This window comes from Camarhynchus parvulus, chromosome 19, assembly GCF_901933205.1.
Source record: "Camarhynchus parvulus chromosome 19, STF_HiC, whole genome shotgun sequence".
NCBI classification, from domain to species: domain Eukaryota; kingdom Metazoa; phylum Chordata; class Aves; order Passeriformes; family Thraupidae; genus Camarhynchus; species Camarhynchus parvulus.
In genome coordinates this window covers 1,257,084-1,284,040 of record NC_044589.1, presented here as the reverse complement: position 1 = coordinate 1,284,040, position 26,957 = coordinate 1,257,084, and the positions used below count along the sequence as shown (strand labels likewise).

The following is a 26,957-nucleotide window of genomic DNA, read 5'->3' as shown; positions in this document are numbered from 1 at the left end:
TTACTCCATCTCTAAGTCAAAAATGGGCTTAATCCAACAATTCTTGTGGGGCCACACCACAGTTACAGACTCAGAGCATCCACTTGCGGCCATTGCCACTGCCCGAACATTCCTGCGCGTGGATTGTCTCTGTCTGGCGGGGACAAGGCACCTGTGAAACAGCCTGCAGCTCTACTTAAACATCAAGCCAGAATCCAGCTGGGCAAGCAATATAAAAAAGTCTGGAAGAAAGAGAAAAAAGCTGCACAGAAATGGTGCATTTATGAATGCAGCGCATTTTTTGCCTCTGCTTCCTACAGTTAGCCAGAGCAGCAGAGTATTAATCTGGCTATTGCTGCTTTTTGCTTTCACAACACACTCCAGCAATAACATTCACTGTATTTTAGCTCTCCTCCAGAAATGGGCTTTTCAGTTTCCTCTGCTTGCCTGTATTCAGGCAGGAGAGAGATCCTGAACAGCTTATATTAGGTTAAAGTCACTGGTTTGTCCAGTGCCAGTGGTGTGCCAGGCATATTGGATTCTGGAACTATCCCAAATTCATGTCTGCACCCTTAACTGAGGAACAGGGATGGGGATGAGCAGGGAACTCCAGAGGTGTAAATAGATCAGTCAGCCACATGGCGTCATCTCTGCTCTGTACAAATATAGCTGAGGACATGCTGAGCAGAAAAAATCATTTCAATCAGCACATGCTCCTTTGCCAGCTCTGGAACCAGCAAAAATACATTCCCACTTCTGCTGCTTTTAGCAGACTAGCTACTAAACTTTCTAGGACAGTGCCACACCTCAGGATCTACCTCATCCCATTCCTCAAAATCTGTGAAGGCTGTGTGTCCATGCCAGCAGAGATGAGCATTCTGTAACATCTGCTGAGAAAGTGGTGCCTGTGTTCCCAGATAGGTCAAGAGAAGCAGCTCCATAGTGTCCTCCTCCTTCATCCCAGGGCATAGACATTGTGCCTGGGATGTCTTTGTAGCTGTACCATCAGTGGTAAAAATACTGATTTCTCCATCTTTGAACGTGACACCTCCAGTGCTTTCATGTCAGACTTTCCTATCTCATGCAGATATGTGGGCAGATGTATAACAGTGGAGCTTTATAGCAGTGTAGTCTCCCTTCCCTAAATTTTTTTATAAAGCCCTTGCTTGGGAGCTGCTGGATCAGAGTGGCTGCAGAAATAGTTGTGATCTGGGGGGTAGTTTAGGAGAAGTAGGTACTTTACATAGAAAGTTTCCATCTGTTTCAGAATATTCACTTGCCCCAGCAGATTGTTTGTATGGACAGTGAAGCTGATACAGTGTCTGCTGTAGCTGCTGAGGTGGCTGTAAATACCCAGGATTAAATCCCTTGATGTGTCTAGTTAGGAGTCTTTTCTCTCTCTCTTTGAGAACAGAGCTTGAAAAAATTCCCTGAGTGACCTCAGTGCTCTTTGAAGAAAATTTTTAAGTGTACTAATTTTTATAAAATAAAGGTGGGATGAATGTGGTTATCATTTCTCTCCAGTAATGGGCTTAGAAGACTCCCTTGTATGTGGCTGTAACAGTGGTTTCCATTAAATGCACATAGGACCCAGAGTACATGTGTAATTCCCTGTGTCTGTAATTTGTCCTATTCACATGAATAGTTGAAATTTCAAGCTGGTTATTGTACTGGGTAGAGCTTGTATTGAATTGTCAGGACAACATGAGGAAATTGCACTGGGTACATTCACCCATTCTAGTGTAATCCATAAATAGCCTTTAGAGTTAATTACTCCATAAATTGAAAGAAAATCTGTAACAGCAGACAAGGAGCAGTACAAGATAAATGTCATGCAAGAAGTGAGGGAAGATGCACTGCTTGAAATTGCTTTGGGAACACTCCCAGGAGGTGTAGGTTTGGTCTGCACTGGAGGCAGCTGCTCAGAGCTCACAGAGTGGGGCTTGGACAAGCTCAGGGTGCTGGCTTTTCCCTGGAGTGCATTCTTGTTTGATTACTTCTTTTCATTTTCTTTCTCTTCCTCTGCCTGTTTGTCTTTTATGGTCTTGATAGTGTAAATTAAGAGACTTTTGCTTTTCAAACCTACCTGATTATCCCTGGAATTGCACTAACACAAACAGCTGCCTCCCTCAGAGACAAAGATGCTCAGAGAGGCCAGAGCAAACTTCCCAGTGCCTCCCATTCTAACCTGTTTTTAGACATTCAGATCTTTGTGCAGGAATTTTCCATGCTGCTTTGTGTTAGCTGTGAAATGCTTCAGCTGTGGGATGTGTACAAACCTCTGCTGAACAGCTCAGCTGGTTCTTGAGAGCAAGGTTTAGAAGAAATAGGGGGTTTGTACCCACTTTGTGGGTAGGAAACTGAGGCCCAGAAACATTGAGGCCAGATACATAAAATGTCAAGCTGTTACTTCCTCACTGCAGAGTGTGTGAGTTTATGAACTTAACAATGTTCTTTTGACAGTTGTGTGAGTGGGATAAAAGCTAAATAGGAAAATGAGATGACAGGTTTCACAGCTTCCCTGTTGAGGGTATTTGGAATAAAAGAACCCTCTCAGTTTTGCATGCTCTGTTAGGAGAAAGTGTCAGAAACACTGAAGCATACAGATAGAGGTGGCAAGGTTCCCTGGCTGTGGATCCAGTCCTGCAGAGATGCCCAGGTGCATTAGGAGCAAATGTGAGATGCACAAAGAGCAAAAAAGACACAGAAATTGAAATTTCAATCTACTAATTTTATAAAATAAAGAATGTGTTTGTCTTTCCCTCCAGCAAAGGGCTTAGAGGACTCCCTTGTCTTCTGTCCCTGTTGCTGTGATCCTGGAGAAACCTGCTGTCACATTTGCTGGTAGCACTCATTATCCAATGAAGGTGTGGAGCTTTAAAAATCCCTGCTGTGCCCTGGGTGTCTGACTGCTGGCTCTGTGTGAGCCTGAGCACCCTGCAGGCAGAGATGTGCTGCTGGAGGCACTGCACTGCTCAGGGCTCAGGTCATGTTTGCAGGGCCAAATCCTGTCCCTGCCTCTGGCACAGACTCTCTTGTTGCCCAGAGAGGTGGTGGATGCCCCATCCCTGGGCACAGTCAAGGCTTGGTGGGACAGGGCTTGGAGCAAACTGCTCTGGTTGGAGACATCTCTACCTGTTGGAACCCTGGATGTTGAGAATTTTAAACTTGAAGGCACAGACCCACAAGTGAACACTGCGTTTGACCTGAGGCTGTGGAGAAGGCTTCCAAAATTGATTGATAGCACTGGGATTATGGGTGTGGAATTAGTTAGAAGTGTGTAATAGCACAGGGTGGAAAACTTAGAGTTTGGGATTTTAGAATATAGAAATAAACATGAAGAAAGATGGATGTTTTAGGATGAAGGCAGGTTGTTCTTCTTTACCTTCTTCTTCCTTCTTCTTCATGGGTTTGGGTGATGTTTTGTAAATGGACAGAAAAGTCTGCATTGCAGGCTTCCAAGGATCAGTAATTGGGTTAAAAGGGAAAATAATCTAGGTGTGCTTTCTTAATTGGATGGTTTAGTCTTAAAAGACCTTGTAACAAGAGATCGTTTGCCATTTTGTGCCTTGCTCATGAAAAGCTGCTGAATTCATGGTTGTGAGGCTGTTTCACTGATAAGAAATAATAAACACCTGAGTCTGAACATGAACTGCCATCTCAAGTGCCTTCCATCCAGACCCAGAGAAACCAATATCTACCCATTGCAGGAAGGCTGCACTGGATGGTTTGTGAAAGTCCCTTCCCGCCCAAACCATTCTCTGATTCTCTGATCACCACTATTGTCCTCTGAGGAAGGTGACAGCTGACCAAACCATTAGCATAAATGGAAAAAATAGCAAAAGCTGCTTGGTCATGGATGTGCTGACTTCTCCCCAGGGTGATCTCGAGCTTGTTGGCATGTGAGATGATTTCAGCTGGATTGGAACTGTGGGATTTTCTTCCTCCTCCTGTGCACATAAGCAATAACTTTTTGGACCTAATAGTCATGTTCCCCAGCTCAAAGCTAAGTGATGAGCTTTCATCTTGCTTGGATTGTGCTTAGATCCTAAGTCCCTTGGTGTGGGAGTGCTCTGTGGCAGATCAAACTCCCACCAAGAGCTTTCTGCCTGCAGCCACCTCTCTCTGCTGCAAACTGCCCACAGGATCTTGCTTACAATTTATGTGGCAGCAAAAATCTTTGCTCACAGTTATTGAGTGTACAGCTAGCAGCCTGTGTTTTGAGGCCAAAAGAGAGGCTATTTTCATCCTCTGGGAAGTCCTGAATTGCAGTGTAACATCCCCAGGATGTTTATGCTGCCCTGTGGAGGAAGCACAGTGCTGGATCACTGGCTTGTCCATGCAGCAGAGCAAAGTGTTGGTGGTCACCAATTGTTGTGGTGTTGTGAGCGTCCCCAGGACAAGGTAAAGATAAGAATTGACTCCAATTTCTCAGAAGGCTGATATTATATTATATTATATTATATTATATTATATTATATTATATTATATTATATTATATTATATTATATTATATTATATTATATTATATTATATTATATTATATTATATTATATTATATTATATTATATTACATACTGAAACTATACTAAAGAAAGAAAGGATACATCAGGCTAGACAAGAATGATAATAAAAACCTGTGATGGACTCAGAGAGTCTGACACAGCTGGCTGTGATTGACCATTAATTAAAAACAATTCACATGGAACCAATCAAAGATGCACCTGTTGGTGAACAATCTCCAGACCACATTCCAAGCAATGAGATAATTATTGTTTGCATTTCTTTTCTGAGGCTTCTCAGCTTCTCAGGAGAAAAATCCTGGCAAAGGGATTTTTCATAAAATATGTCAGTGACAGCAGAGCATTCTGCAGGAAGCACTTCCAGAGCAGTAAGGACCAGAACACACAAAGCCATTGGACCAGCTTTAGAGCTCTTTCTGGATTTTAGCACACTGTGAAAACTGATAGATAAACAAATATCTTTATCCTGCTTTAACCCCTTTCACACAGCTTCCTGGAAGTGAGAAACAGAGTACTCAATTCCACAACATGAAAGGAATGTTCACTTTGCCTGATTCCTCAAAAGAAATGAGATTCAGGTGTTGTCTTCCACCCACTCTCCCCTCAGGATTTTGAGCTCATGGCCAGTTTCCACAGTGTCTGAAAGAATAAAATTTTCCTGAAATGTTTCCTGAGCAGAGATATCCTGGTCAAATCCTGGTGCATGGCAGCACTCACCTGCTGCACCCATGGCCTCTCCAGCTCCTCCAGGGTGGTGCTGCTGACTGAGAACTTGGAAAGATGCCTAGGCTTTGGATCAGGCTTTACAGCCTCAGATAATCACTCACTTCATTTGAAGATGGGATTTTAAAACTGCAGAGCAATGTGGGGAGTGGGAAGAGAACCCTTTAATGAACATAAAGATCCTATTGAATATATATGTACATATGAACTGTGTTGCCACTTGGTGGCATTGGGCAATAGCTCTCCCCGTTTATCATGACTTCTGCAATTGGCAGCACTTTTTAATTTTTAATTTTTAATAATTAATTAAGTAATTAATTTTTAATTACTTACTACTGGGGTCCTGATATTGCAGGAGCCTTTTTCTCCATCTGTTTAGTGCAAGCCAGACTCTCCCTGCCATTTTTGCAGAGGGAAACTATAAAAGGTGAAATAATTACAGTGTAAGGTTTCTAAAGCCAGAACACCAATCAGAAAGTCTACAATAATTTTTAATTTCATTATTTCTTAATATTTGGAGTTAACTGTGGCTGGAAACATAAGTCTCATAATGATGAATCAAATGAGGAGTTGGTTCATTCAGAGTACCAGAAGAAGCCAGGGAGTAGCACATCCCTCAGAGCAGTCTGCTATGATGTAAAGTTTGTGTACTGAGTGAGGATAAGTGCTTAGGAGATCATCCAACATACCACACCAAATGAGGAAACCAGCTGAGGGTCTTCATTTTTCTCCAAGCGCTACAATAAATCCATGATTTATCTACAGTTTCCCTTGTAAGCTGAGAGGTGTCTGATTCCTGTAAAGTTGGAAGAGTTCACAGAAAACAATTCACAGAGTGTCTTTGTGGGGGGAAGGGAGTTAGCAGAGTGTAGTACAGGACTCACCCAGCTATTGGTGTGGGCAGGTGAAATGCATTTCTGTTGTGGAACTGTGCATTTTCCAGTTATTTCCCCCTTAGCTATAACCTTATCATGAGAAATATGATCCCATTTAAACTAGGTACAGAAAAGGCAAAAAGTTCTGGTGGTGTTGCCCTTTCTCAGAGCATTTTGCACATTTTCCAGTGTTCTTTTGGGGAGGTAGGGCTCTCTCCCAGTGCTGTGCCTCCTGCTATACAAGGTGCTTGAAACTGAGGGGTCTTCAGGGTAGAAAAGGTAGGCAGAAATAATGTTGTTTCTCTAATGCTGTGCAGACTGACTCTGGTCAGGGTTTGAACCTGGACATCTTCCTTCCCTGCTCTCTGTGACTTCTTTGGCTGTTTGCAAAGACCCATGAGCTGGAATCTCACCATCATCCCAGCATCCTCCCAAGGATATTTTAGGAGCAGCAGCTCACAGTATTTACAGCATTGCATAATGCTCCAGCAGCAACAATTCAATCCTATTTGGGATTCAGCCAATGTTTGTTGTCCTCCTTGGAAATGGTATTGATTACTGGAGCTCAGGAGCCAATTATGGCCACTGTGATACTCACCACCTCACATCCCAGGGTGATGTGCTGGGGAGACTGCTCTGCTTCCACTGTTGCTGCCAGTGAGGCTCTGGACAGGCTCCATACCTTGTAAATCATCTGTGTTGTGAATAAGCAGTTACTCACATCCTAAATGTTATTGGACATGCTGGCTGGGTTGGGTTTGCTCAGGGCCTGGCATTAGTTTGGTACCTGTGCCAGTGGAGAGCAGCCCCACAGGCTTTTGGAGACCAGCAGCACTTGGTTCCCAGTGTTGCATTGCCAGGGAAAATCATCCTGGACTATCACAATGATCATTTTTTGTTGAGGCTGGTGGTGTTCCATGCCAGAGACCATGGATGGAATAACAGCTTGAGTCTGGAATCCTGCTCTTCCAGACTGTGGTAGCTGTCATGTTGGGCAGCAAATGATGGTCATGGAGCCTGCATGCAGCTGAGCTGCTCCTGGTGCCTTCTGCAAAGCCTTACACAGCAAAACCAGAAAAAATCTTAAGGCTTCATCCCAATGAAAGGTCAAAATGAAAACCCTGATTATAATGAATGAAACCCAAATCTCTGACCCTTTCGAGGTCTGAGATGTCCCCCATGAAGTGGGAGTGACTGCATTCTGATAAACCAGTTGCAAGAGGATCCTGAGAGCCCAGCAGAGAGATTTCTGCCCAATGGAAGGACAAGGGATGTGGCCATGCTGAAGCTGTGGGGATCTGGAGCTCTGTTCTCCTGTGGGGAAAGTGGTGGTGATGGTGAGTTGGTACTGGAATGTGGGCAATTCCTCATTTTGCTCTTTATTAATTACCTTATTCTGCCTGAGTCTGTGCTAATGTTACAACTGGTGTTCTCAGCCCTCTTTGGGTTTACAGCATTCAACAGCTTCCTGGGCAAAGCACCATCCCACATGCCTTATTTAATGCTATTTAGAATTTGGTGAGCCTTCAGCCTATGTTTGTTTCATTAAAATTTGGGCTGTACTTTTCTATCTGGCTGCCTAGTGGAAAGAGTGTCCAAAATTGGTATTTCAATCACTTCCTATATATTTTTCCAAGTTAATTGAATAACGAGCAGCAGGTTACTTAGGCAAATGCAATGGCCCTTGTTGTACTTCATAGGGCCTGTTAAACACATAAACCCAGAAATTATTAACACTTCCCAGTAGTTACAGGTGCAATGAGCAGCCTTCCTTCCCCCTGAGGAACAGCTTGATGAGGTCTTCTTGGGGCAGCTCATCCAGCACAGCTGCTGCTGGACTGGAATGGGATAATGCCTCTATCCACCACAAAATACTGCATCTTCCATCACATCCCTGGCCCAAAATTGTGTTTAAACTGGTATTTAATGAATGGCAGTCCTTATCACCTGTACAAAGCAGGAATATCATCTCCTCTGTGTATAGAGCAGGGAATGAGCTGTGATCTCACTGCCAGGAGTGAGTCATTAGTGGGCTTAGGCACACCTGGATGTGCCTGCTGCAGGTGGGATCACTTGGTGAGAACAGGACCCTGGCACATTTGTAGCTCAGCAGAAGTTGTTTAGAGCTCCAGCTTCTCCATGCCAGGTGATGCAGAAAGCTTGGATTTGGAGGTGATGCAAAGAGCTGATGAGAAAATGGTATTTTGCTGCAATAATTTGCTTCAAGCACCTTGCACATATCTCTCTGACATAACATACTGTTGATTAATGCACAAACTTACCTCCTCTCCCCGGTGTCTAGTTTTCATTCCACATAAACTCTGATTATTAAAAAACAAACATTGGCTTATGAAGCTAAACATCAAAATGCAGAAGCAGAACCCTCAGTGTCCCCACTGTTTGCAGTGTGTATGCTCAGGGTTGTTTTCGTGCTACACACAACTGAGGTTGTTGAAGAGAGCAAAATGTGTTTGTTATTCAGATAATTTTGGGTTTTCAGTGCTGTCAGTGTCTCAGGGAAGGGATGCCTGAGGATTCAGAGAGGGTGAGGTTAGGAATTTATTACAGGGTGTCTGGGGCTGTACAGAAACAACTCCCAAAGGTCTCACTGAAGGAGAAAGAAAGGATGGAGGAGCCAGGAGTGTGTGGACAAAGAGACATGCAAGCACTTGCCTGAAGTGCCAGAGTGCTTTGAAAGTAAACCAACTGGAGAATCCCTGTGAAATTAGCTTGAGAGAGATTTCAGGTTGGAGTTACAATTTAATAGAAAGATTGCAATAAATGCAATGGTACACAGAAGATGGGCGCAAAGAGTACAGCCTGGCACTCTGTTGGTCAGGGTGCTGATCACAGTCCTGTCAAATAATGGTTGCAGTCAAAAGCTGTGTTCCTGTGGAAGTTCTGGTCCTCCTCTGGATCCATCCAGTGGTGGTGTTGATGTTGAGATTCTGTAGCTCAGGTTCAGGCAGGAATGCTCAGTACCTCCCCCAGGGTGGGGAGCTTCACAATGGAATGATGTAATAATGTGAGTCATAGGATATTTTGGGGATTTCTTGATGGTCAAAGCTACAACTCCTATTCTGGTGGTGCCCATTGTGGTCCATTAGCAGAGATTGCCCACTTCAGGGTGGGTGTGACTGTGCTGGTGCTTCCCCAAAGAGGAGTTATCACAGCTGAGTCATTGGTGTGGAGAAGAAACACTACCCTGCCTCGAAGGGTTTGCTTCTTCTCCCTTATCTAATTTAACATCCAGCTTGTAGCCTGGGGTGTCAGGTGTGGAATGGGCAGGTCCTGCAATGAACAGTTTGTCAGGAATGATGTGGAGGGGAGTAGAATACACAGTTTGTTTAGACCCACATTGGCCCTCTACTTTTGTAACCACACAACCACCACAGGCTGTTTCCACTTGGGAAGGTCAACAGGATTGGTCACTGGCATCCAAGTGAATTGCTGAGTCCTGCAGTTCCCTGTGTTGTCATTGATAATCTGTGTGAATCCTGCCATGGAAATTGATATAACCAGTACATGAAGGAGTGTCACAGTATGAACCTGTGGAGCAGCATGGGAAACCAGGAGGTTGGGATAAGGGGGCTCATCTCATTCCTTGCACTGTCTGTGCTAAGCACATACTGACACATGGCGGACCTGGCTCTCTCTGCCTCTAAACCAAACCTCTGTCCTCCCCTTGTGTCTCTGCAGAGCTTCCTTCCTCGGAACACTTGAGCGTGGCCGATGCAACATGGCTTGCCCTCAACGTGGTGTCTGGTGGAGGTGGCTTCTCCAGCTCCCAGCCCATCGGAGTGACCAAAATTGCCAAGTCAGTCATAGCACCCCTAGCTGACCAAAACATCTCAGTGTTTATGCTCTCCACCTATCAGACGGACTTCATCCTGGTAAGAGGACGTGAGGGGACCAGGCAGAGTTATTGCCACCAGATGAAAATTCAGTTGGGCAGTTCTGGGAACAAGTTGTCTGTCAACTGACAATTGACAATTGTCAGACTTGACAGTTCTGCCAAGTTGTCTGGGAGTGGCAGAAGTACCAAACTCTGCTTTCCCCAGAGCTCTGTTCCTGATAGTTAGGTCCTCTGACATCTCAGGAGCTTTTGCCATGGGATGAAGCATTTGTTGTCATGGCTTGTCTGGTGTCTAATGCATGCTGAGCCCACAAAACAGTCTCTCCTGAAATGGAGATACTGGTAGCAATTCCCACCATCACTCAGACATTGGTTTTCTAAAAGTAAGAGGAACATAGTGTCTGCTGTCAGGTTGACTGGTGATGGCCAAGACGCTCCAAAGTTGTTTTGGTTATAGACAGACAGACTTTCTGTCTCACACGCACATGTGTGTGCCTGCATACAAGGCATAGCCTCATTTCCTGAGGAAACAAGACTGAAGAACAGGCAGTGCTGAGCTGTTGCAGCAATGCTGGAAAAGAAGTGAAGCATCTCCCACTTAGAAATCTCCACATTCTTTTTACAGTCATAAAAGCACTCTGGTGCTTAATCCTACTGATAGTCCCAGTGATACCACCACGTGTGATTCTCTTAAGATACACCTAAATGGTAACTCAAGCAGGAGTCGTGTCCACTTTGCTGTGCACTGAAAGTGTCTACCCTCCACTGCAGGGTTTTGTCATTTCTGGTGCATATCCAGATAATACCATAATATAAGATATCCAGATAATTCCATAATATAAGATATCCATAACACTGTGCCCAGATAATGCTGTTGTCCCCCCAGGTGCGTGAGCGAGACCTGCCCTTCGTGATGCACACGCTGGCTGCCGAGTTCACCATCCTCAGAGTAGTGAATGGGGAGACAGTGGCTGCTGATGACTTTGGGGTAACAAATGGATTTGTCAAACCAAAACTAGGTAAGCACCAGCTTGTCAGGGATTTGGTCTCCCTGACACATGGGGTGGAAGTTCTGCCTTCTAGCTTCCTTCAGCATTTGGATGAATATTTATCTTGTTTTAAGATTGCAATCTTACAAGCCTCTCTGAGTACAACCAAGGATTTGAGTAGGTTCTTAACTTTCTGAGCAGTGCTAGTAAGCTTGAATTTTGGCCTTCTAATGCTAGTTTTTCTAGAGAAGACATGCCTTTGGTAGGACAGAAGGTCAAAGTACAGTTCATTGCAGTTGCAAAAATAATGTTGTCTGTAGCCCATATTTCCATGTTTCAGCATTCCAAAGGAAAATGGCTTCTCTAAAAACTTGTTTAAGTATTGCAGTGATGCACAGAGAAGATTGTTGTGCCAGTGAGGATCAAGGCCACAATGAGCCCAGGGCTGTACAGAACCTTAGGATGTTTGCAGGCTAAAGGAGCAAGTATCAAGCCAAAGGGCACAATCAGGAAAATTAACAACTGATATACATATGCTTACCTACAGACATGTGTGTAATTTTTTGCCCATAACCAGACAAAGCAGGGATCAGTTATTATGAAGTGCCACTCAGTTTCATCACTCAAGAGCTAACAATCACCTTGTTTAAGAAAATGAGTCTTAAAGAAAAAAAGTATCAAGAAAGGCCACAGTGAAACACATGTTGATAATGCACCAGCTCACAGTTTGCTGTGGTGCTCTATTGGTTGCATGCCTAAGTGCTGTGTTGCTCTGTTAGGTTGCATGCCTAAATGCTGGCTGCATCTCAGCCACTGGCTGCAGTCTGTTAGACAAACTGCTGCGTGGCAGCTGGGTTTATTTTTCAAGATATTATGGCAAAATAGGTCCCCAGAAATGAGGGAAAACAGGATGGACTGCCAGCAACCACAGCCTTCCATAGCCCTGCCTTTTAATGGTGGCAACCTGCATTTTTTTCCGTTTTCCAGTTTCTATTGGGCCCTCCTTTAGCTTGTGCCTCATGTCACATGGATGCACCCAGTGGCCTGAAAGCCCCTTGGAGCAGAGATCTGGGCAGGGTATGCAGGGTGACACCACCCTATGCCTTAAGGAGACCAGCATGGAGCAGATATGGCCCCTCATTCCCTGTCTGAGAGCCAGCAGGGCTTCAGCAGTGAGACACTGCCTTACAAATGCTGTCAGCTTTCTCTGTGACCCTTTGTCAGGGCATGGATAACACAGCTGATGGGACAGGAGCCTGCTGCAGATGTGGCTTCATAGCTCTGTGTGTCTGTGTTGTCTCTTTCAGTTCAGAGGCCTGTCATTCATCCTCTTTCCAGCCCAAGTAATATGTTCTGTGTCACCAGCCTGGATCCAGATACCCTTCCCACTGTTGCTACACTCCTGATGGATGTCATGTTTTACTCCAATGGGTAGGTCCTGCAGGGAGGTGGAGCTTCCAGGAGAGGTGTGCCAGTGTCTGGAGGCACAGACTGCAGGTCCTGCAGGGACGTGGAGCTTCCAGGAGAGGTGTGCCAGTGTCTGGAGGCACAGACTGCAGGTCCTGCAGGGAGATGGGGCTTCCAGGGAGGTGTGCCAGTGTCTGGAGGCACAAATTGCTCCTCTGGGGTGCCAGGGAGCTGGTGTGGCCTTGTGCTGCTCCAGTGCTCTGCACTGAGGGAGGGAGGGAGGTTTCACAGGCTCAAGAGGGTTGTCCTAACAGGTGGAAGCCAAACAGGTGATTGAGGGTGCCCAAAGACACCTGCTGGCTTTGGCAAGGTGAGCTTTTCCAGAGTGAGGGTGACAGTAGCCATGTGGTCAGTGTGCTGCATACCCACACAGGGCCAGAGCATGTACAGCTGGCTGGATTGCTGTCTCTTGGTGCCCATGGCTTCTGGCCCACAGCTCCTTGTGAGGGGACCTCGAGGAAGGGATGAAGAGTTTTGTCAGTTGTGGGAACTGGATAGTTTTCCACCTGCAAAATTTAAAAAAAAAAACAAATTGAAATCAGTATAATACAACAGAACTCAGTGTCACTTCCCTAAGTCAATATAAGAACATTTCTGGTTTCACTGGCTATATCTGCTTTAAAACCCCACTTTTGTGCTCTTCTAGCCACAGTTAATGTAGTTCTCTTCTGTTTCTTCAGAGTAAAAGACTCAGTGGTGGGCAACGAAGACTCGGGACATATTCGCTTTTTCTCCTTTTCTCTCATTGAGGGTTACATCTCCCTGGTCATGGATGTCCAGACACAGCAGAGGTGAGCCTTGATCTTAGAGTAACCTGGACCTCAAAAAAAAGGGATGTTCTCAAAGGAGCAGGAAGCAGCTTAGACTCCTCCATGTTAATTATTTGGACTGTCTTGTATGGGTGTCATGGGCCTGTACACCCTGTCACTTTTCTGAGTAAAATCTGGCATTATAGTTCCAGTGCCTAAATTTTGGACTGGTCTGTCCAAGCCCTCAGTGAAAGCGCAAATCAATGTGATGTAGAGTTATTTCACTTTCAAAAAAGGAATACTGGATCAAAGTGATTTTTATACTTTTATTCTGTTGCTCCTTAGCTGTGCTTGTAAGAGCAAAACCCAAAAGGAAAACCTGATGTAGGTGTTTGAAGTTTTCCTGCTAAAGGCCAAAATCAGGGTGAGGATGTCAGTGATGCTGTCCTTCTGCTTTGCTTTTACACATGGATGGGCTTGGTTCAGAGTCTTGTTATGATGATAATGTCCCAAGTCATCACTGTGCAGTGGGAGCCCATGACTTGTTTGTGCAGCAAGGAGCCAGCTCCTGAGCAGTCAGCCTGTCTGTGTGTGTGTGTGCAGCTGGGCAGCACAGCAGGCTCTCAGGTCTGGAGGGGTGCTGTACTCAGCAGTGCTTAGATTTGCTTTTGACATACTGTGCAGTTTGGCTTTGGTTCTTGGGGGTGAATCCCCTGCCCCTTGGACTTGTTTTTCAAAGTAATAAATTGCCCTCCTGAAAGTTTCTTCAACCTTACTGGAGTAAATCTTTGTCTGTCTTTAGAGGAGCCAGAGGGCTGGAGCTTCAGCCTGGGGTGTGGGAGATCTGGGGAGCCAATTCTCCTCTCTCACAAGCTGCCTGCTTCACTTTGGGCAGCTCTCTAAGCCTCAGGTCTCCTTCCCCCTGCTAAGAAATAGAGACCTCTGCAGTGGTCCCAGGCACCTCCCAGGATGGGATGGAAAAAAGCACTGAAGGTGCTCAGACACAAAACCAGTGGTTACTGTTCACATTCCTGAGAGCAGGCGTGGGAACATATTCCATCCCTAGCTGTTTCCAAATGCAGCTCAAATCAAACCTTCACAGTTTCAGCATTTGTAAAGCTGGAGCACAGCCTGTTGCTTACAGATTTTTTTCCTTGCCTCTCTGGGTACCTATGCCCACCTCCAGCAGGAGTTGCTGATTTGCCACAGGATACCTGGGGGATCAGGTATCCCACCTGCCTTGAGTCTTCCCAGTTTGCCCAAGCTACTCCCTGTTATTGTTGGTTTCAAACATCTCAAGGATGCAGGAAGAGCAGATCCCCCACAGGCAGAATCTGACACACTGCTGTGCTTTAATTGCTATGTTTGGTGTTCTTTTTTTTTTTACAGATTTCCTAATAATTTGTTGTTTACAAGTGCATCTGGTGAGCTCTGGAAGATGGTGAGGATTGGTGGGCAGCCTCTTGGCTTTGGTAAGTAACATTTGGAGGATCAGTTGGTGTGCAGGCAGGCAGTCACCTCAGGGCCTTCAAGGAGTATGGAAAAACCCTTCTGAGGCTGATGCTTTTTAAGAGCCAGCAGCTTAACATGACTTTGTGAGCTGAGATTTTCAAATAGAAGCCTCACTACTATTAAATGTTAAATCAAATGTCAAACTATTTGATAATTTGACTTCTGAATATAGTCCTAAAAGTGCTACATGCTCAACAGTTCCAGCTGCATTGCATTCATCTGCTGGACTTTGGGGGTGGCTATAGCTAGGGCTTTGGTTAAAGAGAAAAACTGGCCTAAAAGGTGGCATGGGAATTCATTGTAGATTACTGAAATCAGTGGTCAGAAAGCAGTTTCATACTCCAGTGCAGTGCTTGGGTAATTCTGTGATTCTAATAGACTTTTTATAGATTTATAGCAGTCCATGTGGAAGCCTTGTTCACAAATGTGTTTCACATCCAGTCCTGCACGTGTTTTCTCTACTCAATAGAATATTGGTCCTAAGTAGCACAGAGAAAATGCTTCATGCCTGCAGGAGTGTTCTTGCTATTTCTATGTCCCCTGCAATTTTAAGAGTTTGATCTGAATAATGCAGCAAAGGCCTGATCTTCCGGAAATGCAATGGCTCCTTCCTGGGGGCACTGAACCACTTAGAAAATACAAACTTCAAGAACATTTCTGAAAAACATTGGGCCAATTTTTGTATTTAATTGCAACTTCAACACCAGACCACCAAAAGTGGCAAGAAGGAAATTTTCTCTTTATGTATCTTCAAGGAAACTATATAGAAATAGCATGATATGTCACTGATAGCACATCAGGACATTGACCAGGCCCCTAAATATTTGATGTTTAAATATGCTAATTTCAAATCGAGTTCAAATGTTGAATTTGAATCAGTGAACTCCAGGTTTCATCTGAAAACAGTGATCTGCAACTAACAAGACAGATGAACCATTTAAATTTCATTTAAAGCCCAGAAGGCCAAGCAAATAGCCCAGATGGCAAATTGAGTCCCAGACTGCATCCAAAGGAGCATGGTCAGCAGCTTGAAGGAGGTGATTCTGCTTTTCTGCTGTGCTCTTGTGAGAGCCCAGCTGGAGCCCTGCACTCAGTTCTGGTGTCCCCAACATAAGAAGAACATGCAAATGTTGGAGCAAGTCCAGAGGGGGCCATGAAGTGCATGGGAGGACTGGAGCACCTCCCTATGGAGACAGGCTGGGAGAGCTGGGGCTGCTCAGCCTGGAGAAGAGAAGGTTGTGTGGAAATCTCCCAGCACCTCCAGGGCCTGAAGGGGCTACAGGGAAACCAGAGAGGGACTTTGCATCAGGAACTGGAGTGACAGGACAAGGGGGAATGGGTACCCATGGAAAGAGGGGAAGTCTAGGTCAGGTATTAGGAAGAAATTCTTCCCTGTGAGGTGGTGAGACTCTGGCACAGGGTTCCCAGGGAGGCTGTGGGTGTCCCAGCCCTGGCAGGGTTCAAAGCTAGGCTGGGTAAGGCTTTGAGCAGCCTGCTCTAGTGGGGGGTGTCCCTCCATGGCATGGGGGTTGGGATCAGAGGATCTTTAAGGTCCACTTCAGCCCCTTAACAATCTATGAATTTTCTGTGGTGAAATTGGTGTGAAATCCTGTTTCAGGGGCTGAGGTGGGCTGCAGCCCAGGAACCATGGGTCCAGGCTGGCTAATGGGTCAGCATCTCCTCCTTCAGAGCTACAGGGCCAAATGTTCAATAATAGAGAAAAATGGATGTTAAGGATATATGGGATTGAGTTTTGTGCTTTCTTCTTGAATGCTGTTCAGTGCCTTTCTTTGGACCCCTAAATCATTCCAGTCCTAATGGTTTTGTGCCTTTGGAGAATGTGTGTTTCTCTGTAGCAAAAACAAGGTAATAAAACTAAATGTGCAATGTATTGTTGTGGCCCAAAAATTCGATTCTGTGAGAAAGAATACATGTTATTACAGAGATTCCTTCTAATTGGAGTTTGTGTACCCAGACTTCTCATATGTAGGCATTGAGCTGGTGATCTCTGAGACTTTTGCAAGCCCCTGCAGACAATGTTTGATGTTTTATCTCCCCACAGATGAATGTGGAATTGTCGCTCAGATTTCTGAGCCTTTGGCTGCAGCTGACATCCCAGCCTACTACATCAGTACTTTTAAGTTTGATCACGCCTTGGTGAGTATGAAAACAGCTTCTCTGGAGTAGGGGAAATCTTTCTTAGGAGAAAACATTATGAGAATGTCACTTCTCATCTGGATAGCTTGTTGGAATGCCTTTGCTCCAGTGGAGCCCAGCAAACTCCTGTCTTCAGCCTCCTGGCTGTCCCTGCCCTGGGTGAGAGGCTCCTGAACCAAGCCTGGCCCTACCCAAGGCAAAGCTGTGTTAGTGAGTGTTGTTCTCAGTCCTTACCTGCAGTGATGGAAACTTCACACCCTCCCCGAGCAGCTTCTTCCACTGCATCTGTATCTTCTATTAGAAACAGCCACAAACCCTTCCATGTGCTTCCAAAAGTAGTTGCAGGCTCTCCAGACCCTCAGGTGGTTCCTGAGGTGCTTCCTTCCCCTTAAAGGAGGGTCATCACAGGTGCCTCTGTCTTTTGGGAACTTTTGGACAGTTCACCAGTAGCAGACCCCTGCCTTCATCTCTTGGTGTCTGCCCTGTCCTAACCTTTGCTTTCTGAGACCCATCTCTTAGCTCTGCTGTCCCTGCACCTTCCTGGTTTGTGATAAACAAGCAAGAATTGCCAGCAGAGCAGGAGAAGGTGATTTTGAAGCAGATAAGGTTGTTCCCTTGTTTGTTCTCATGAGTGCCCATCAGCAGCTGCAGCAGAGTCATCAACACAAGAGTCTTGCCATCCTTGGAGAGTTCTCTTAGTTTTTTGTGCTGATGGATATTTTACTTTCTAAGCCTACTTCTGCTCTTCCTTTGTAGAGAAGACACTCTCAAAAATGAGGAATTTCCCTAGAAAGGGAAAATGCAATGCCTGTAGCCACAAATGGGATGGTGTTTTTCTTGGAACCCATTTCCCCAATCCTGAAGGAGGGAGTCAGCTGCTTTATACTATTCATTTGTTTCCTTAAATGTGCCCTTTATTGCATTATACTTCTCTTTCCATCACTTGCAAAATCACTATTGAGGTCCTACCTTTGACCTGTAAAAGCTCTAGTGAGATCAAAGCAGGTTTGGGGGTTTTATAATGACTGTTTTTTCACAGTTGGTGTGAACCATTCGCAGCTGATGGGTCATGTGTGTAAAGAGTAAAAGTAAATATTATTTCAGATAGCAAAGGTCAGAGTGTTATATATGTTTGTCTTATATTTTTTAATATTAACTGTGCTGATAAGATAAGCTAATAAAACACCATTTAAAAATCAATACTGTTAGCTTTGCCTCACATTTCTGCCCATTGTGTGGCCCCAGGTGTGCACTTTCTGTGCAGAGCACAAGGTGCAGAGTGCTTCTACATGTCAAGCCATATCTGGAGAGCTCAGCCCTATCAGCTAAAATAGATCTGTAGCTGAAAACTTAAACCACACAATTGCAATGACTCTGCAGGCAGCTCCACCTTCTCAGAGTGCTCATCCTGCTGCCTCCAGCCCCACAGATCCTGCTCCCAGCAGCTGGCAGGGTGTTGGGGGGCCATGCAGGTCTGCAGGTCTTCCTTACTCAAAGCAATATTTCAATATTTTTCTTTGCTACTTACTGTTTTCTTTATGTATGGTTTTAAAAGCCTTTTCACCTGGACAGTGCTGTTCCAGTTGTCAAAGCCTTCCATCCTTTGGAAGTTTCAGGCATTTTTTGCCTGCCTTTGTTCTGGGTCTGCTGGCTGGGCTGGATGCTTGTTGGCTTTAGGGTGGTTTTGTTGGCCAAGACCCTGACCTAGATTTTGTCATGTTTTCCTTAACTTTGCTACCCAGATACTTTGACTTCTAGTGACATTCCTTGAGGAGTAAATGTATCTTGAACCCTTCCTCTGAATTCTCCCTTTCTTTAATTAAGGTAGTTCAGTACCTGTTGTCAGCAAATTAGAGTACTGTATAAAAATGTGTTGTTCCCTTTGATCTGATCTTTTTTTTTCCTGTGCATCTTAAGGTGGTTTTTGTTACTTAATTTTTATTTCACCTGGATGTAATACTCAGATCTTCCTGCCATGCTGTAGCTGTAGATGTTTACCCTGATAATCAGGACTTCTGCTTGAGATGAAATCCCCTTGGGAGACAATGTTGAGATGGGAACCTCCAGGTCTCTGGCGTGTCCCTGGGGTGATGCAGGGCCAGGCTGGAGAGAATCGTGGTTACCAGCTCCCTCTAGAGAGAGCAAGGAGGAAGAGTTGCCTTTCCAGGTACTCTGCTCTTGCTGCCTCATGCCCACTGGTGTCTTGCTCTCTTTCACCAGCATTTTGCTTCTGAAGAGGCTGGAGCTGTGTGTGGGGTGTAATTTGGAGCTTTGGTTCTTCCTTCCTGGTCAGTGCTTTGATCTGCACTCAACCTGAGAAGGGAGCACAGTGCACCAGCTGCCTTGGACAGGGGTCATTTCCAAGGGGCAGGGAGGGCAAGGACTCCTCCACTGCTGGCAAACTAAGATGGGTCCTACAAATCACAACTGTTTGCACATCTGTCCTGGAGAAAACCCTGCCAAAACATGTCTGGGGTGATTGATATCATTTCTGTGCTGTTAGGGGGATCAGAAATTTTGCCTGAGTGAAGGAGCCCTGTGTTTCATGGAGAAGATGGATCTGTGCAGCCGGCCAGAGCTGCCTCCTCCTGCTTCTGTCCAGTGCTGAGGAATCAGACAGAGAGACCCACTGAGCATCACTGGGGCTGGCTAGAGGAGTGTGGTTAAAAAAATTTACAACTATGTCTTTCCTTATTATCTTATGTAGAGGAAAAGAGTCAAACAGCTTCTTGCACTGCAGTGTTTGTTCAGTGTACTGGGAAAAATGATGAAGAGGAGGCAGTGGAGAGTCCTGCCTCAAAGTCCTGTTCCCTATCGGGGTGTCCTGGGGTTTGCCTTCTAAACCAGAAGAGTTTGCTGTATGCTTGTTTTAAGATTATTTTCTTCCTTTCCAAATGACTTTTGTTCACACATCATCAGAGTTGACTGCTGTTATTCCATCTTCTCTTGGAAAATTGAACATTTTTCTTGTTATTTCTCGTGGACTTTTCCCTCAGTTTTGTTAAAAGCCTCACAGAAAGACACAACCAGTTGTATTTCCACTGTCTGAGCTCTTGAGAGTGTCCAGTGAATCCAGGTATTGTAGTCTTGGCCTTAAATACCTTGTAGAGGAGACAGTTCCTTCTTCAGTTTACTTGATATGAATTATATTGGCTTCTTGCAGCAACTTAGGGATAATTTATTTTTCCCTCAGTCCTCTCTCTACTCTTCAAGAGCTGCCAGTGTCTTGGAGTTTATGTAGAGTTCAGACACACTTTTTCTGCCAGATGTAACTTTACTTTTGATGTTCTTTTCTGCAAGTGACAGTCACTCTGAGATATTTTGCATCTTCTGTTACAAGAGATTTTTCTTGCAGTAAACGTGAAAAGACATCATTAATAATACAGATTTCTATGGTTAAGTCTCCTCACAAGGCTGGATAAGAAAGCCCCACAAACAGACTGGCAGCTCTCTTCTTCTTTTGATGGGTGTGTTCTCCTGTCACCCACCATGGCCTTCCCATCCCCACCTGCAGGTCCCAAACCTGTGGGGTGCCCCAAGAGCCTCATGGAGCCCTCAGGCAGCCACACAAATCCATCAGCACCTTGCATGAGTCAGCTCCTGGCATGCAAGTGCTTCACCAGCAAAAGGAAGGGAAAGGAGGGGACAGGAAGAGCAGGATATTGGAATAATATCAATATAGCTGGATGGGACGTGCCTGAGCTTGTCTGGTCTTTGGTGCTGAACTAAACAGCGGCACTGTGGTGTTTCACCCAGAGACACTTTTGGCTGGCTGGTGTGTGGTGTTTCACCCAGAGACACTTTTGGCTGGCTGGTGTGTGGTGTTTCACCCACAGACACTTTTGACTGGCTGGGTGTGTGGTGTTTCACCCCACAGACACTTTTGGCTGGCTGGGTGTGTGGTGTTTCACCCCACAGACACTTTTGGCTGGCTGGTGTGTGGTGTTTCACCCCACAGACACTTTGGGCTGGCTGGTGTGTGGTGTTTCACCCACAGACACTTTTGACTGGCTGGGTGCTGCAGCTGGGCACTGCAGACAAGTCCAGGCCTGCAGGAGCTCTGGTGGTGCTGGGATGGAGCTTCCCCCCATAACAGGGGCTGCTCCTCAGGTTTCCCTCTGTGGAGAAGCTTTAAGGCGATGGTGAAGGAAAGGAGTCGGTTCTGATGGAGGGTTTGGATCCAGAGCTTTATTCTGGCCCACAGGCCTCTGAATGCAGCAGCAGCTCCAACAGAACTCCCTGAGCCCGTGGCTGCTGCTCCTTTGAACCCCGGGGAGAGGGGCAGGGAAGGGGCAGGGAGCCACCAAGCAGGGACAGGGGGGAGGGACAAAGGGACAAAGGACACCTGGATGGCCCAGTGCCCCCCAGGGGTACAGGGCATCCTTTGAATCTGCCAATCACTCAGTGCCCTTCTGGAATGCCAGGACTGACAGACAGTGCTGGGAGGGGCCAGGGAGAGAAAGGAGAGGTGAGTGACACACCTGGCAGGGAATCTTCAGGGAGAAACCCAGGGTATCTGAGGCAAACCAGGACATCACACGGTAACATCAGAGAAAGAGAAACTCCAAAATAATTGGCTTCCCACCAGCATCCCCCACACAACAGCAACCCCTCTGCACCTCACAGTGTTTGCTCTGGGGGTACCATGGGTGAACAGGGTTGTCCTTGTACCTGGAGCCCTTTCTCAGTGAACTTCAGGTGTAAGCAAAAACCAGCAAAGTGTCTGCCTCCTTGGGACTGCTCTGGCTTTGTCTCCTACCCCTCTTTTCCTTGTCACCCCTTTTGCTGGAACATGACCTTTCTTTTTGTTTTCTTGCAGGTACCTGAAGAAAATATAAATGGTGTGGTCAATGCACTCCAAGTCAGTCAAGCTGAAAAGCATTAGAAATCTTCTGAGCTGGTTCCAGATGCTTTTTATTATTCTAATAATAATAATTATTATTATTATTCTTTTTTTCTCACAGTATTTCTTGAAAAATCTGATTACAGAGAGTGACATGAAAAGAGACTGTGGAAAGTTGAGCAGAAACAGCTCCAATAAGCCTTTGTTTTAATTATTATTATTATTGTTATTATTATTATTATTATTGTTATTTTATTAAATTTATGAATGAGGGGCAGGAGGAAAGGGAGTTTGTATGGTTTCCTGATGTTCAGCTCCAAGGTGAAGTGAACCCTGGCTGTGCTCAGTGTGGAAGGAGCTGCCTGGGGGACACCCAGGGACACCCAGCACAGATGGCCCTGGGCACACTGTGAGAGCAGTGAGGTGGCTCAAGAGCAGATGGACAGACTGCTGCCTCAGAGAGCCCTGAAAACCAGAAACAAAGTGAAATATGGAATTAAACAGAAAAGACCTGGCATAGTACTGGCTTGTCTCCTTGCATCAGACTTCTGAGGACTGTCCATCACTGCCTGTGTTGAGATAGGATGCAAAGGGTTCTGTTTCTCTTGACAGAACAATTTGGTGTTGGAAAAGAGGAAAATATCCAATTGTTTGACACTTCCCCTTTTTCTTTCTCCCTGCAGTCAAAGCCTGGCTGCTCTGAGAAAGCCTGGGCAGGGGGAGCCCAGCTCTGGCCAGCTCCTGGCAGTGGTGTCACCCAGACTTGGTCTGCATTGAAACTTGGCTGCTTTGGGTCAGTTTTTTCCAGTCCCTCCCTCACTGCTCTGAGTATTCTCCTGCCTTCTCCCCTGCTCCAGGAGTGCTGTTGTCCCCTTGGCCCACATCAGAGCCTTCCCCCAGCCCTTGTTGTTCCTCAGGGCCTGCAAGAGGAGGAAGGCCTCTTTTCTCCTGTCCCCTCAGGCTTTTCCCATCCAGTGTGCACTCAAGGGGAAATAAAGGATTGCCCAGGGTCCCTGGGTAGCTGCTCTTGCACATCCAGGCCACCTTGGCCAAGAGCCACAACTCTGCCAGGGCCAGGAGGTGCCTGAGTCTTGTGGGGACCCTCCTGCAGTTTTTCATCACACAGGTGGAAATTGCTGCTGACTGGGGAAAGCAGAATGGTGCTGAAAATGCCTCAAACCTGCTGGCATCTGCTCCTGCACAGAAGATGATGGGGTTTTTCCCATGGGGAAGCAGCAGTGTGTTTTCTTCTGGCTTGTACCACGGCTGAGGGCCAGCAGGAGCCTGGCACCAAGGCCCACAGTGGCACCTGTGTCCTGCTGGTGCCCTGGCCACTGCCAGCACTGTGCAGGACAGCAGAGAACAGTGCTGGGACAGAAGTGTTACCCAGGGTGTGGGTGCCAGCACTCTGCCCCACTGTGACCATGCAGAAGGGCTGCTGAGAGGAGGAGCTGCCTGCAGAGGACCTTGCTGCTGTGATAACCAGCCCCAGTTTATCTTGCATTTCTTACCTTCTTCCACTTCAGGCTTGACATAAAGAATTTGCAGATCTTGCTGTTTTCCTGAGGGCTTTCCAGCCATGCTTCAGAGACAGCCCCTGGCAGGATTGCCCTGAGGCTGTGCCATATCCAGCTGTGAGCCAGGGTTTTGCACTCATCTGGAGGCAGTAAGCAAACAGCTGGGATCATGCCATGGGCATGGTTTTACTGGTGTGTAGGACAAGCAAACACACACACAGACACAGCTGCTTGATTAGTTCTGCATTCACAGTACTGGAGGGCCAAGTAGTTATGGTTTCTGATGCTGCTGGATTCAAACTGAGTTTCAAATCTGATTTTTCACCAGTGGGATGTTATGTGGCATCTAGACAAGGAGTAAGAGCATCCTTGGGAAAAAGCATGGATGAGTTTCCTTGGCTGGCCCTACAGGAGCTGAAGCATCCCTGCTGAGGAGCACTGAGGCACACGTTCAGTGCTTTACCAAACAGGATGTCCTGCTGTTCCTTACGTGGGTTTTCACAATTGCCCCATGATATGTTGATATTCACTCCAGATTTCTGGACTAAAGGTTTGTTCTAGATGTGGCACTGTGCATCTCTGGGTGTTTGTTTGGAAAGGTGCTTTGCTCTCCTGCCAAGGACACAGGCACAGGCTGTCAGTGCAGTGCTGAACACATCTGGAGGTGTTTGCTGTGGCTCTGCCCAGTGCTGTGGGCACTGAGCTGGGCTGGCAGCAAGGCCAGTGGTGGCTTCTCACCCCAGATGTTGTCAGAGGGTTTCTCCTTGGCATGGCAGATTGGCAGCATGGCTGGGGAAGGGATGTTGAGTTGCTGTTCAGCTGCTGAGTTGCCAGCCAAGTTTCTGCTCAGCTGAGTTGAGTCTGAGCTTTTGCTGTGTGCAGGGATGGTGTCACCATGCCAGAGCCATCAGGACAGGTTTTCCTTCTGCTCTGGGGTTCTGTCAGCCTTTGGGAAATGCCAGTTTTGGCTTCAGAGAGTACCAAGTGTTGCTGTGCATGTGCCAGTGCTGCTTCCAAAGGACTTCAGCATGGATGGGAAGGAACTGACTTGAAACAAGCAACAAATTTACTGAGCCTTAAATGAAAGAAAAAAAAAGGTTTAATTTTCTAACATTGCACTCAGGCTATTGTAGAGGCTGAAATTTATTTTTTTTCCCAAGGGAATCAGCCTTATATTTGTGAAATCTGTAGAAAGTGCTATGGTATTTCAAACCTCCCAAAGGAAAGTTGATGTCCCAACATAGAAGAGTTGGCCTGAAAAATTCACAGGGTGTAAAATGACATTGAGGGACTCTGACACTGCCACCATCCTTGGCTTCACCTTTTTATTTCCTTGTATTGTTTTGTCCTGACATCCAAGAAAATTGTTTCAGACAACTTGATGCTTTCCCTTTAGTGTCCCTTTCATATTTTTTCTGGTGGGAACTGAGATACTCCAACTGTGGCCATCATTGGTGGAACCTTGTCCCTGCAGCAGCCTGCAGTCAGGATCAGTGCAATCTTGCACAGCAGTGCTGCATGTGAGACCTGCACTGCAGGAAGGGCTCTGTGGGGGCTTTGTTAAATATTTTCATAGTAATAATAATCTCACCACACTATTGACACCCCAGTGCTGAGTGAACCCAATGTAGGGGGGGCTCTTAAAGCTGCTCCACAGTTCCCCTCTCTCAGCACCCAACCTTTGGGGTGGGGAAGAAGTTGAAGAGTCTTTTCCTTTTTTTCCTTATGATAATACATCTGAGTATCCCTGACATTTTGCTGTTCAGTACTGTGTGGATAAAGGAGGAACATGTCTCAGGGGGCACCCTTGGGCTGGGTGCCTGGATTACCTGCAGCTGCCAGTGCTGCCCTCAGCATCCCTGTTCACTCTCTGGGCAGTTCCACCTGGCCATGGCTGCTCTAATGAGGGATTACCTCAATGCTGCAGGGCCCTCCCTGTGCCCTCTCCTCTCTGGTTGCACAAAATTCACCAAACAGCAAAATGCAGAAGTGTTTCCAGCCCTGCAGGAAGGGGTAGGCAGGGGAGGAGAGCATGGCCTTCATGCATCCTCCTTCTTTCTCCAAGGCCTTTATTTTCTTAGAAGCCTCAATCTTTCCAAGCTGTGTTATTAAATAGGGTTTTGTCTTTCTCCTTCAACCCAATTAGAATTTGACAACAAATTCCTTTCTACTGAGCAAGTGTGTGCATATATATATATACACACATCTGAAGTGTTTCCATAGAAATCCATAGTGTGTCTCTATTGCACACCTATAAATACCATGTTTGTCTGTAGGGGTGTGTCCTGTACATGGTGTGGGCACTCACACACATGTACAGTGTATGTGTGTGTATACTCTGGGCACACACCCTTGTGTGGGCATCCATGTAGTGAGTAGGGTATTCACACACATGCACCATGTATTTTTAATTCAAGTAATGGGCAATATGAGTATTAGTTCCACTCTTGCTTTTTTCTCTACATGTGTTTAGTGAAGAGCAGCAGTGGAGTTGACCTGAAGCAAATCTGGAGCTCCTTTGCTTGCTGGGAGCAGCATTGGATTTCCCTCCCTGCTTCAGAAAATTCTGAAAATTCTGTTCCTCTCCAGTTTGGTGCCTTGAGCACAGAGACTGTAGGAAATCCACTCCTTTTTCTTTCTGTATGTTTTAGCTGCTGCCCTCAATTGCCTGTGAGTAGGGCTGGTCTGTTTGCAGAGTGCCTGCCCAGAGCCTGGCTGGGGTTTCCAGTGGGGCTCCTGCAGGCACAGAGCTCTGCCTGCCTTCCCCTGGCAAGGCAGGAGCTCCTGCAGGTTTCCTGCAGCCAGGGCTCTGGGGTGGCCTGGGCTAGGCAGTAGCACCCCCTCTGAGCTGCTCCCTGGTGCCCTTCCCAGCATCTCTGCAAGACCTGGGGCAGTGCAAGATTTGATTTCCCGGTGGGTTTGTCTGCAGCCCATGGCGAGTGCAGGGCTCTGGTATTTGTTGGGGAATTCACTTTTGTTGGCCTGTGAGGAGCTTGTTTTTAAATAGATGGAAGTGCTGGAGGGTCTTTTCCTGTTAAAAGCAGAAGAAGCTGCTTTAACCCAGTCACTGGAAGTGTGTGGTTTTTGCCCCTCACCACTGGAGATTTCTGCTGACCATGGAGGGAAACATCCTTCTCTCCTATTTCAGGAAAGGGGGGTGAGGGGTGCTGCCTTGCCACTGACCTTTTGGCACTTGGAAACTGCTGATTTTCTAGGCTGCCTCCCCAAATACACCCTTGCACAGGTTTGTGCAGCCTTTGGTTTCTTTCCAGGCTATAGATGGCATGTGTCAGCCTCTTGCATAGGGAGGCCTAAATGGAAATACCTGGTTTTGCTGCAGCATAGAGATGGTGGCACCTGCAGTGGGTGACATGAGTAGACTCACCTAATGACAATGCCATTTACAAAGCATACTCATCATACTGCTGCTCTGAAATGTGTTTTAAACTCCAAGTTCTCTGTTACCATTCCCAGGGCACAAGCTGCTGGTCAGTGATGAATCAATCTCCTCTCTCATGAAAAACTTGTTCGTGTCAGGTCCTGCTTTGGGCTAGCACATGACACTGAGCAGGGATTTACTTTGCAGATTTGGGTGTGGAGACTTCCACGTTCTGCTGGGAGGTCCTGATGGCTCCCACCAATCAAAGCATCCAACAGAAGTGTATCAGGTTTTATTTTTCTGAAGCATGATGTTTTGTCCTGCCAGAGAGGGAGGAAATGAGGCAGTGCAGCATGAGGGAGTGTGTGGCAGAGGAGGTTACTCAGGC

At 46.2% G+C, this 26,957-nt stretch overlaps 1 protein-coding gene across 2 annotated transcripts in view; it reads left to right on the top strand.

Moving 5' to 3' along the window:
• The window catches only part of CASTOR2 (cytosolic arginine sensor for mTORC1 subunit 2), a 123,611-nt gene extending 98,273 nt beyond the window's left edge, over window positions 1-25,338 (top strand). For both annotated transcript variants that reach the window (XM_030962544.1, XM_030962545.1), the window contains 7 exons: window positions 9,800-9,993; window positions 10,843-10,975; window positions 12,253-12,376; window positions 13,093-13,203; window positions 14,551-14,633; window positions 16,736-16,830; window positions 21,650-25,338. In XM_030962544.1, the coding sequence (XP_030818404.1) occupies window positions 9,800-9,993; window positions 10,843-10,975; window positions 12,253-12,376; window positions 13,093-13,203; window positions 14,551-14,633; window positions 16,736-16,830; window positions 21,650-21,715 (806 nt within the window). In that variant the 3' untranslated portion in view covers window positions 21,716-25,338. The remainder of the gene's footprint in view (window positions 1-9,799; window positions 9,994-10,842; window positions 10,976-12,252; window positions 12,377-13,092; window positions 13,204-14,550; window positions 14,634-16,735; window positions 16,831-21,649) is intronic.
• Window positions 25,339-26,957: the final 1,619 nt, after the last annotated feature.